The sequence below is a fragment of the Miniopterus natalensis genome, chromosome 1 (genome assembly GCF_054644295.1).
Source record: "Miniopterus natalensis isolate mMinNat1 chromosome 1, mMinNat1.hap1, whole genome shotgun sequence".
Taxonomy (NCBI): Eukaryota; Metazoa; Chordata; class Mammalia; order Chiroptera; family Miniopteridae; genus Miniopterus; species Miniopterus natalensis.
The window spans coordinates 32,228,318-32,241,470 of record NC_142081.1 but is presented as its reverse complement, the minus strand read 5'-3'; the positions used below and the strand labels follow the sequence as shown (position 1 = coordinate 32,241,470).

Genomic DNA, 13,153 nt, shown 5'->3' with positions numbered 1-13,153 from the left:
CTGGTCTGGATGGGGAGATGGAGGAAAGCTTTTCTGATAAGGGAAAGTTCGAACAGAAATCATACCAAAATAATGAATTCTCTTGTTTAATTTAGGGTAATTTAGAAAGAGCATTCCCAGCAGTGGGAAACAGAGGGAAGAGCAAGGGCAAAAGCGTGAGGCAGATGTGTGCTGGTAGTGTTCAAAGAATGGCAAAGATGGGGCTGGGGGTGGGGGGATTGGAAGGGACAGAGAATCTAGGAAATGAGGGGGAGGGGGAGGCAGTGGCCATACCTGACATATATTTATAATGAATGACTCTGGCTGCAGTGTAGAGAACAGGATACCAGAGCAAGAGACAAAGCAAGGGGGCCCCATCAGGAGGCTATTTCAAAATCCAGGGGATAGAGGATGGTGCTCTGAACTGGGGTATAGTCCTAGATGTGGGGAGAGGGGGTCTGATCTGGGATGTAACTCGAAGAAGGAGCCCTGCCGATAATTACAATGTGGAATGTGGGAGGAAGACCCCCACTTTACCAAAAATGGGGACTAAAGCATAAAGAGCAAAATCAAGAATTTCATTTTAGACAATAATTGGGCGATGGCTATGCCTACAAGCATTCAAGTGGAGGTGTGGGAGGCCTAAGGAAGGTCAAAGCTAGAAATAAAAATCTAAGAGTCATCAATTAATAAACAATATTTAAAGCCTTAAGACTGGCTGAGATCACCAAGAGAATGAGTGTTGGGAGAGAGAGAAGCTGACAGAGAAAAAGTAATGGGGTCACTGGACTACCGAACATTTAGAAGTTGGCCAGCAGAGGGAGATCCAGCAAAGGAGCCGGAGAAGTGACTGCTGCCCTGGGAGGAAAACCAAGGCCAGTGTGGGGTCAAGGATGCCAAATGAAGAAAACACCTCTGAGGTGCTGAGAATGTCTGTGTGGCTTTGACATCACCTCTGCCTTTGACATTTTGGAGGTCACTGCTGACCTTGACAAAAGTTTCCGTGAAATGGTAGGGACAAAATCAGGACTGGAATGGTTGAAAAGAAAATTAGGGAAAAAAAGTTAGTAAGTAGATACAGCAAATACAGCTCTTACAAGAAATTTGAAAAGGAGAGAGACACTAGGGGGGCGCTGAAGGGAGATACGCGGTCAAGGGTAGGTTCTTAAGATAGGAGATATTAGCATTTGCTTGTAAGTTAATGAGGAAGATCTGGTAGAGGGGACACGGGTGGTGCAGGGGAGAGAGGAGGCAGCCACTGGAGCAATGTCCTGAGAGGTGAGGTATCAGAGGGAGAGGTTACACAAGCAGACGCCGGAGCCACACACTTACCATGGCTGTGTCATTTGGAAAGGTTACTGAATTTGGGTGTGCCTCAGCTGCTTCATCTTTTTAGCGGCCCTTTTCTTTCCCTGACACAGTTTCAAATTAAATCTAAGGTAAATAAATTAGAGCACAGGAAGAAGAGGCCGGATAGCATGAAAAGAGACAGGGTGGCTTCGCTGAGTGGAGGCTGAGCATGCATTTGTCTCTCTCCCACTGTCCCTCAAGGGAATGGCTCTGACACATCCCAGGGGCATGTTCCTAAAAGAATACGCATTGGTTGCAATGTGTTTACCCTATACCGATATAACCAAAAGCCACCGTAACAAAACCGTTTCCACACATAAACAGTGACTGAAGCACTAGAAATGGCACTGCTTTGATTTTCCAGATATTTTTTAGCTTGGACGTTAAATTGGGCACAAAACATAAAAGCCAGAAAAGAAAAAAATTAAACCTGTTTTGAGAACAGATTCTCCAGCAGATGGCGCTCTGGGATCACAAGGGGTTGAGGAATCCTGGAAGCTTCTGAGTAATGACCACAAAGTTCAGCAGCCCGCAATGTTAGGCCAACTTAGAATTTTTAGGCTTTCATTACATTTCTAAAATCTTTAATACTCCTGCCAGCTAAAAAAGTGCTTTTCCATTTTTACCATGTACTATTAGATGTGTACAAAAGGAAAGATATACAGTATTTGTTATTAAGCTTAATACTAAAATGAACCCAGAGAATTCACCATTTAACTTAAGAATTGAAATGTTACTAATGCTGCTGCATCTACTTGCAAATTCCTCTATCATCTTACCCAACTTCTTCCCCTTAATGCCATAAGAAAAATTACTGGATATTATTTCCTGCGACTTTTTTTTCACTTGGGTTTGTGGTTTTAAGTCTCACACATCTTGTACAAAACACTGGTTTGTTTATTGCACACTGATGTATGGTATTCCATTATGCAAACGGAATTTATTTATTTATCCTCAGGTCAATAAACATTTGGGTGATCTAGTTGTTGCCAATCTTCTCATGTTATGCACAGTGCTGCTCTGAGCTCTTACAGATGATCTCTAATGTATCTATTCAGGGGTTTCTCCAGGGTGTATCCCTAAAAGCGTAACTGCTAGGGCAAGTGGTCAATGCCCTAAATAACATCTAGATAAATTTCCGCAGCTCCACATCCTCACCAACCATTGCTGTTGTCAAACATTAATTTTTTTAATCCAGTGTGTATAAAATGTCACAGTAGATGTAATTTGCATTTCTCTAATTACTTCTAAGGTCGTGTATCTTAATCATATGTTCGTGTATCTCAGGAAAACACCTACCCATATGTTTGTTCCCTTTTGGGTTGTGTCATTTCCTATTGATTCTTTTAGAGCTCTTTCTATTCTAGATTTTTTGGAGTTCTTTCTATTCTAGACACTTATCTTTTATGAGTTATATGTATTACAAGTATCTCTTCTAGTTTTAGAAGTGGTACTTTCACTACCTTTCTCATATCTTTTTAGTTTTTAGTTTGAATAGAGCTGAATTTATCAATATTTTCTTTTATGGTTAGCAATTTTTGTGTCCGAAATTTTTTAAAATCCTTCTGTATTATTAGTTCAGAAAGATATTTTATATTTTTTCTCCAATTTTTAAGTTTCACCTTTCACATCTGTTCTTAAGCCAGATGGAACTGATTTTTTGTGTATCATGTTACATTCAATCTGATTTTTTTTTTTTTCCATATGGACAACCAATTGTCCCACACTAGTATGAAAAAAATGCTTTTCCCTCTGCTCTGCAGTGCCACCCCGGTCGTTATCCAGGACACCTAGAGGAGCTGTCTGTTTCAATGCTCTCTATTCTGTCCACTGGTCTTTGTCATTATCCCTGTCCATGACCACACTGTCTGAATATGTACAGAAATAGTGAGAGCTCTAGAAGTCTTACTATCAGGTAGGGCAAGTGCTCCCTCCTCCAATGTATTCTTCTTTAGCAGTGCACTGGCTATTTGCTCTTCCATACAAATTTTACAAAAAGTTAGTAAATTTGTTATGAATTAATAAAATGGAAAAAATAAAATCTTATTTTTATTACATCATTCCTTATACTTCCTTTGGGGCTCTTTTGTTTTTACAGCTTACGGTGGAGGCTGTTTAGCTCATTAATTTTCAGGCTTTACTCTTTTCTAATAAAAACTTTAAAGGCTAAATATCTCCCTTTAAGTATCCCTTTACCTTCGTCTTACAACTTGTGATATAATAGTTCACTATGACTCAGTTCTAATTAATTTTATTTTCTATTATGATTTTTTAAATCCATGAGTTATTTAGAAGTGTGCTTTTTTAATTTTTAAAGGTATGGAACAATTTATCTTTTTTATTTTTAATTTCTAACTGACTAAAACAGCCATCAGGGAATGTGGTCTGCATGTACCAATTCTTTGAAATTTATTGAGATTGCTTTATGGACTAGTACGAAGTCAGTTTTTACAAACGTTTAATGTGTGCTTGAAAATAATGTGTACTCTCAAATGGTTGGGTACAGTATTTTATATATGTCCATTACTGAATTTTGTCTTAAATTTTATTTTGTTTGAAAATTTTAGCAAACCAAATTCAATACATAAAAAATATAATGCATCATGACCAACTGGGATTATCCCAGAAACACAAAGCTGTTTTAGCATTTGAAAATCAAACAGTGCAATTGACCATATTAACAGAAAAACCATATCATCTCAATAGGTGCAGAAAACAGATTCAATAAAAGCATTTGAAAAAATCCAGTATCCATTTAGGACCAAAAAATCAAATTTTTAAAAAAAGTTCTAGCAAATTAGGGAAAGGAGAAAACTTCCTCAAGCAGACAAAGGCAAATACAAAACGCCCCCAGCCAGCATCATATTTAGTCCCCTTGTATCTACTGTCACTACTGGTATACAAATTTGTTCCTTTATTTGTCCTACTTTTTCTTTTTTCTTTCATGTCGCCTCACTTGTCTCTTTGCGCTGCACTCTCTATAATATCTTCAAATTGATCTTCCAGGTCACTCACTCTCTTATTGTATATTTAACCATTTAATTATTGAGGTTTTTATCCCCCAATGATTATATTTTTAGGTTTTATTTGGTTCTTTTTAAAAATCTGCTGGATTATTTTTGTTAACCTCTTATTACTTGCTCATTTTGTGATTTCATCTTTTATTCCTTTAAACCTTTTATACAAGACTCTTTTACATTCTATTCTGATAGCTTTAGTATCTAAGGTCCTAGGTAGGGAGTAGGTCAATCAATTGTTTGCCTTCTCTGCTGACTCTCAGTCGTGGCTGCTTGTTTCCTTGTTCGTTGATATTTTATTACAAGCTTATACTGTATTTGCTTGGTTTTAATCTGTGGGAAACCCATGGATCTCAATTGGGCATGATATTTTTCCAAAGAATTTTTACATTTACTTCTATAGGGAGTCAAGTTGTGACACAAACCTGGAACTCCTTTATTCCCCTTTTAAAGACACAGGCTTAATGTGGGAACTTCAATCCAGGTCCCTCTTACCACTCGCCCAAATGTGGACTCCTGATATTACCATTTCTCCTCGAGCACCTTTACATTTCCAGGTTGTTACTCCTTATAGCTCACTCCTTCAGATGGATCGTTTTTGATATGGATTGAGCTAAAAAGTACAATTCTTGGAGATTTTTCTGACTACGTGCCATCTCATTTGTGCATTAAAGCATATGTATTACCCAAGATCTGGTGATTTTGCTACGGTGGGTTCCATCCGTCTCCTTCAGAAGCCGAAATCCAAATAATGTGCTTTCAGAAGCATCCATATTATCTGCATTTGAAGTACATCCAACAAGCTGAGTAAGAGCTCTTGTTGGCTTTTCAAACTCCACTTTCAAAATCTCCAATTTCAAACTCATAAGAGCATCTGTAATCTGGGCTGCATTTTAAAATTAGATAAAATCTAAAATGTTACTGTTCATTAAATATTCTGCTTTAAACATTTCCGTTAATTTATTCAGTTCTCTTTTTTAAATGCCTCCTCACAGTGATTTTTTAAAAACCTCCTATATTAATGCACACGTTTCATGAAAAGTTCTTACTAAAGTTTAAACTTCCCATGAGCTCTATAATAGGAAATATAATAATTAGAAATGTCCTTTATTCTAACCTTAACAATAATTACAAGGTACATGCATGAGAAAATAAGAAAGCTTGAGACAAGATAATATGTTCACTTCAAACACCAGTTGCAAAATGTTTTAGATTCAACCCACATTTCAGACAGACGGTTAAATATATTCTCATTTTGTTCAGTATTGCTTCCTTTAAATTAGAGGATTCTGCTCTTGATAGCATCATCTCCCACATCTGGTTAGCAAGTGAACAAGATCAGTGTACACACGACCCTCACATTGGTCAGGACAGAATCCCATTACAGACTTGATGCCATATAATTGGTATTCTCCAATATCTCCTATAAATCCTACCCCAAATCAAATTCAGTTCTTAATGGATTCAGCCCTAGAGCAATAATTATAAGTTTCAGAGTCTAACTCCTGTTCATTAAACAACTCACTTTGGATTCAGATGACAGCCTTTCATGTATTTTCCTCCGGAAAGCAAGACTACAGCAATACCATTCTATGTCTCAAGGGTGCTATAAAGAGAAACATAAAAGCTATACTAATATTGTACCTATAAATTCTGAACCACCCAGAATAAAACCTTTCTCTTCAATAATTTAGTAGTCTTAAAGGAACATTTGCTTTAAGCAAACATATACAGAACTTGTATATAAAAATCCACACACCCTCAAAAGATAAATTATAGGTTAGTTAAGTTCATATCAACTTTTCAAAACTATGTACGAAAGCAGATTCCCCTTTCAAACTTTAAAACACGACTCAACTAATCCAAAATGCGGTTTACATATTACTGTGTGGAAGAGTGTTTGTGTCACACCTGTGTGCATTTAGCTCCTGGGAACCAGAGGTGCTGTCTTACTCTTTTCGTGCCCCGCCTTCCAGGATCAAGCACTGTGCTTTGCACAGAATAAGCCCTCAATATAAGTTCATTGAACAGAGAGAAACTGAACAGCATTTTATCTTCGTCTTCAAAACAGGGAGTAATTCCTTTAGGGGCTCCAATATAATTTTTTTTAATTTATATTATATATATGCTTCAAATGAGCATATCAACTTTTTAAGGAAAATCTACTTACATGCTTTAGTCACACTGGGGAGAGGGGCTGGCCCCACAGGGAAAAATGACCTTTGTACAGATTAACTGCAATAATGTTTCCAGAGAAGGGTCTCCATCTTCAGGCCTGTCCTTTCTTTCCCTCCCTCCCACTCTGGCTTCCCAATGTGGGTTTAAAGAATCACTTAAGTCTATCGACTCACCTTACCTGCCTGAGTGAAGAGATTGGTATGGATTCCAACAGGAAAGAAATAACAGAATGTTCAACCCACAATGGGATGCAAGCACTCTAAGTAAATTCCCACAGAATTTCTAGCAGGATATGATTGGAAACGACTGCTTCATTCACATAAAGAGTGCTCAAGTTCCCACCCTAAATAAGCACTGGGTTTAATATACTAGCAACAGCAAACAGGGCAAGTCAATTAGGAAGCACATCCATTAAACGAGGCAGTGGTCCTAAAACCATGCACCCCATCACGGATCATCACTCACCCAAGCCCGGGTACCTGCAGACCACTGTGGACACAGCAAGGCAGAAAGATCTGACTCTGCCCCTAAGGAGGTTTTGGAAAATCCGGTTGAGGGCACAAACTGATGGTGAATGGCTAGGAAGACGGGTCCATTTGGGGGCTGTATATTCATAAAAACAAATGACAGGCAAACACTTGAATTCATTCCTAGCACTTTAAAAAAATCAGAATATTTCACATAAAAATCAGAATTTTCAGCTTGTCTTGGAAAAAATTCTGAGACCTGGCATCACTGAGCTCACACTCACCTCCTGGCAACTCCACCAAGAGCAGCTGTCTGGAAGGGGGGGGAGGTGCTCGCATTGCATCACGCTCACCACTCCCTGCTGTCTAAGCACCTTCCTCTCTGCTTGCTCACGGGGTCTACCTAGCCCCCGGCCCAGGGATGCAGGGAGGGGGTGTGAATACATCATTAGAACAATTAACCCTGCGGCCCTCTAAGCACCGCAATCCTGCCCGAACCGCCAAATGAAGGGGGGGGGGGGGCAGTTGGAGCAGGAGCCCTTCGCTCATCCACAGGCACATGAAAGCCACAATTTAACAGGGAAGATGCGCCGATCTTAGCCAGGAGTAATTCACTGCCAAAATACATCACAGAGAAAAATGAAAAGACTGCTCAGTTTAACAAAGAACGAAAAGCAGAGAAGAAAAAGAAATTTGAGGATGTAAACAAAAAGTGGAGCGAGCAGAGGCTGGAGGAGTGGAAAGTGAGAATTAAACTCTATCACCATTTGGAGAAAAAGCAGCCCTCAGAGGACAACTATTATTTATTCCTTTCTCTCTGGAAAATGAAAAACCCAATCATTTTTCCTTTTGCTTTTACCCAGGAATTAAAGGTTGGCAAGTGGTAATTAAAAAACAACAACAATTAATACATGATACGTGATATATAATTTTAATTGGTAAATGATGCGAGATATTCACATTTATTATGTATTTACCCCCATGTTATGCATGCACTTACTATATGCAAGATCTCATTCTCACACCATTACACAGAAGGAAAAGGCGAAGTCTAAAGAAATCACACCATTTGATCAAGATCTCAGTGCTAATTCATGATGGAGCTAAGACAAATCCAGTTATGTCCATTTGAGACCAGGATCAGGGTTATTTTCCACTATGCCCCTCATCTATGTGGGCTGGGTGGCGTTTCCCCTTCCCGTGCTTTTAACTTGAGCTTCATCGCCCTGTTTATGGCATAGGACGGCCATGAGTATTCTCTGCCACGGACTGTGACAGAACGACCCGATTATCACACGGGTGTGTCTCTTGTATGGTGAGGACAGGGCGGTGCTGCCTACATAGGAATCATGCCTCCCTTTTAACAGAAATGGGATTTCCTCTGAAAGGGGCGATGTACACGGTGTCAATCCTGAAGTCGCTGGCTGTCAACTGCCAGGGGTTGAAGCGTGTCTTCAACAGGGAAATCAGGACAAACATATGCATGCGGGGATGGAGGTGTCCTGCTCGGAGATGGACCCCGGAGGAAATTTACATCTTGATCTTGGCTCTTCTATGTGGAGGCAGGGATGGGGGAGAGAAAGTAAGTTACCCTCTGTACTGGAAACAATCCAAGCGCTGAGAAGCCAGAAAGCCCAGCAAGGTGCCTGAAAAAATTGTTCCAGTGCTTTGGGTATAGAATATAAAAACTTTCTCAGACAGAGCATGGAATGGGTCAGGGACGAGCGCCCTGGGACCTTGTTAGCTAAGGTAAGATCACACAGGGGTGTGTACCTTTTGAGCGTAATTCATTTTCTGTTTCTTTTATTTTCTTGATTTTATTGCTTTCTGTTCCCTTAGGCTTGAGCCAAATAGATTTTAATTGTCTACTAATTTCAGCTGAAATAAGTGAAAGCGTTTTCATCTATGCTTGAGCTACAGTTTTAATAGGAAATAGAACTCAGAGAGCATGGGAAGCAGGTACCTTGAGAAAATCCAGAGGGAGCAGGGCCAGGCCCTCTGCCTCCCTGGAGAATCTCCTTCTCACACTAAATCCTTGGAAGTTCTTGATACTGTTTTTATAAAAGAAATTTCTCTAGAATATTCTGTTTGTATGTATCGAACAATGCAGAAGGGGGTAGAATGGCTGAAGAAGAAAAGGCACTGATAAATGCAGACAGAATCAGTGTAAATCTTTCAGGATAAATTCAATGTCTCCAAGTGTAAACATTTTAAAAATCTTGTAAGGTCATTCAAATTGATGCATTATGTTTTCCTTCCAATCTTTTCCTTTGGGGATATGTATGTATCTACATGTTAAGATGTAGTCTGATGCCAAAACAACCTCACGGTTATGAATACAGCCTGAGAAAGTGCAGTTGATAGTATCCTACATTATTTCATACATTGTTAAGGTTTGTAATTATTTAGACTCTGATGCAATACAATTCTCATGTTTACACCAGTAAAGGGAGAGTTATGTCTATCCTTATATTGAAAAAACCATGTCTTTAGAAAAAGCCTCAATTTTCTACAAACATCTAAAATATCTTTGAGATCTCCACAGCCCATGATGCAGTTGCAAGCTACATGTTTGCTTCAACAACTGCCTAAAACCCACCACACGTGGAAAGCCTGCTTGGACTCATGCTCACAGGGATTCTTAACCCTGGGGCGTGAGCCCAGAGGAATCACTCAGAATCAATCTTTTTGCCTGGGGTTCTGAACATCCCCATCAAGACAGACATGGTGGTTTCCTATAACTGAAGTATTTGCTAGCCCAAGGCTAGGTACCTGGTTGCCTCTGCTACATTGAAAAGCAGTCACTTCAGTTATTAAAAACTATTCTTAAGAAATAATTCATCTAACCAATAAGCTAAATAAGAAAAGCCTACTTGATTACATGTGTATAAAATAATTGATTGCTAGTGTTTTGAATGCTTTCCATATTTTTGGATCTGTCACCATTTATTTTATTATCAATAGAACAACAAATATACATATGTATACAAATCTATACACATAAACAACACAAACGAACACAAAACTCACTAGCATAAACAATTCCTTGTTTCTCTAAGCTGGGGCTAAGCTCTCTCTTGTAAGTCTATAAGCCCTTTTCCTGTAATTTTTTTCTGTTATATATATTTTTTCTTTTTTAAAAAATATATCTTTATTGATTTCAGAGAAAGGAAAGGAGAGGGATAGAGAGAGATAGAAACATCAGTGATGAGAGAGTCATTGATTGGCTGCCTCCTGCACGCCCCCGATCGTCTGGATCCTAGGTTGATGCTCAACCGCTGAGCCACGCCCAGCAGGGCTGTTATATTTTTCTAATTTCTACTTTGCATTTCTGTTATTTATGTATCTGTCCTACTTCTACTAAAACTTATGCTCCCTAAAAAGCAAGATCTACTTCCATTTCTTCTCTGTATTATCTAAACCACCAAATAATTATAAAATGCACACATAAATGAATGAATAAATAAAACTGCCAAGTATATACAAAGTTAAATCCTTTTGTCATCATTATGCAAAATTCCATGAGTGTCTAAGGGCAAGCTTACTAAACAGTGCTAACTTTCTGGTGTCAGGCAACAAAGGTGCAAAAAGAAAAAGAAAAAAGATGGGAAGAGTCAACTCTAGAACCATGTTTACTTATGGTGATTATACCAATAAATGAATTCCTTACGATAAGGAAGCATACCAGAGAACTTAGAGTGATTTCAAGTTATCTTTCTTCAACAGAAAAATTTATAAGCAAAGCTTTACAGTAGCATACCACAATAGTGACTGTAAATATCTTTACAGTACCACTGGCTATGTGAGCAAACATGCAATGACCATTCTGAGTGTGAAGTAACTTGCTGTACACTCTTACAGAGCATATGGGTACAAGAACACAGATCTATCACAGATGCCAGAGAAACTATGATGAGACCATGAAGTGACTTAACCACAAAAGGCGATCAATAACTGAAACCACCAGCAATTCTGGGTTTCATAATCTGTCACGTAATACTTGAAAGTGATGCAAAGATGAAAATTAACATATTTGTAATACTATTAGATGTTTCATGTTAATAGAGTTATAAATGTATTCATTTTTATTATTAAATTCCCATTGTTTTCACCATAACAGTTGGTGGGGGTGGAGGGCAAGGGAAGCCTGTGTTTAATTACTAAAATCAACCAAAGGGCATATCCCATTAAATTGAGTACGCCTTTCCACATCTTCCCCACTTGTATGTCATTTTAGTGGCTCTGCTATTGAGACAAAATTTAATCCAAAGCATTTCCAAGAACAAAGGCCAAAACTTGTGCCCTTTCTTAACATAATTAGAGTGAACCTCATACTACAGTGTCACACGTAGCAGCGATAGTTCAAGTTCACCACACTCGAAGTGATCTTCAATAGCAGATTCCCCATAGCAGCACCCAGAGGTCAAGCACATAAACTTGGTTTCATACATATGGCCTCGAGATGAGATTCTGAATGCTCTTTTTCATTCATTCATTCTAGCTGCCTTCTGAATTGAAAAGTTACATGAGAATTGAGAAAATAATTTTTAAAATACTTTCTGAAAATGAGTACTGGGAAAACCCCAAAATTGATTTTTTGAATTAAAGTGCAGGTGAAAAGCAAACATTTCTCTCATAAAAATTATATGAGTTCTTAAGTATCCTCAGTGGAGCTATTAAAAAAAATCTCTGAGACTTCTCCATAATGCCATTTAAAGAAACCATTTCCCAGTTCATATCTAACTGACCAATACAAGAAAGAGACAAAACATCTTGACTTCAATACCAACTACAAGGCCACCGCGAAGCCAAAAATATCATGTGGTTATCTGAATGAAGGCATACTTTTCAAACATGGATTTTTCCTGAAATTCTTATTTTATCAGTAGAGACAATCCCTAGGACAAAGACAGAATTGAGAATTATAGATAAGAAAGGAAAGATAACACCACTATCTCTGCAGCAAAGGAAATTAAGAGGTGATGTAAATATACATATATTGGAAATACTCTAGGAGGGCTGCAGCAAATATCCATGAAATTAAATATTCAAACATACATGCACATGCATGCATGCATACACACACAGACACACATACATGCACACACCCGAAGGCAGAAAAAGGGATGTCACTAAGCTAGATTAAACAACAAATGACAGAATCACAGCTTTCTGTCCTCTGTGTATTGCCTGACTGGTAAAAGTTGTCAAAAATGCAATTTTTTAAAACCTAAATATAAGGACAGTCAAATGGCCCTGGAAAAAAACAAGGAAAAGACTGTCAGAAAAGAAAAAACTGAAGTTAAATGATATATCTGGTCTTATGATTTTAAAATCAAGATATTAAAAAATCATTAAATGTGACTTTTCTGTTGGAGACTGAGAATTAAAAACCTCTTTATGTATTAAAAAAAAGGTTATATGCTGTATTTTTACATATAACATACATTATATATTTTTTAAAAGTAATTCTCCAGCAAGTCAATTACTATGAGTTTGTTCCATAAAGCCTGTGATAAATGGGCCTTTTGAAACAAATGAAGAAATGGGAATTGTTTCCGGTAATGGCACTGAGTTACACAGCCCTGAGACTCAAAAAGATATTAAATTAGGACCAGTCAGATCAAGAATTCACCGTTTCCAGACCAGGGACCCTAGTATTTCTTCTCTTGCAGAAGAGCAATAAGCTAATCCAGAGTCGTCTTGGACAGTCCAAGCAAATCCACTGTGTTCCCAAGTCCCAGCACCATGGCGAGCACCACGTGGTCTCATTTTGCACTAGCTAGAAGGCCTGAGTATCGATTTCCAACCATTAAGGGAGGAAGTGCTGGGGGTTTAAGGAAGGATTACCAAAACCCTAATCACAATATCTCAGCAATCTCTGCCTTTGTACTCTTGCCTCCCACATGTTCTTAGAAACCTAGTACCTGGTATAAAAAGACATACAATAAATATTTTTATGATTATTAAATTATTGAAGTAATAACCTTACACCTCACAGAATTATTGTTACAATTTTACAGCACAGATGATTTTACATCTTCTGTGGAAATACAGGAAAGGCTAAACTAAGTTTGATTTATGTAGAGTAAATAGATATCCTCAGCTGGATTTCTAAAATACAGAAAGCAGAACTTCTTTGAGTAAGAAATATTGAAAGTC

General features: G+C 38.2%; 1 protein-coding gene across 5 annotated transcripts in view; it reads right to left on the bottom strand.

The window, feature by feature from the left end:
• The window catches only part of ARMH4 (armadillo like helical domain containing 4), a 91,879-nt gene that overhangs the window by 58,769 nt on the left and 19,957 nt on the right, over nucleotides 1-13,153 (bottom strand). Inside the window, exon 5 of one of the 5 annotated variants that reach the window (XM_087820229.1) lies at nucleotides 8,443-8,543. The exons of the other annotated variants lie outside the window; for them this stretch is intronic. Coding sequence (XP_087676355.1) covers nucleotides 8,458-8,543 — 86 coding nt within the window. The 3' untranslated portion in view covers nucleotides 8,443-8,457. Of the gene's footprint in view, nucleotides 1-8,442; nucleotides 8,544-13,153 lie in introns of those variants that run through there. 5 annotated transcript variants of the gene reach the window in all.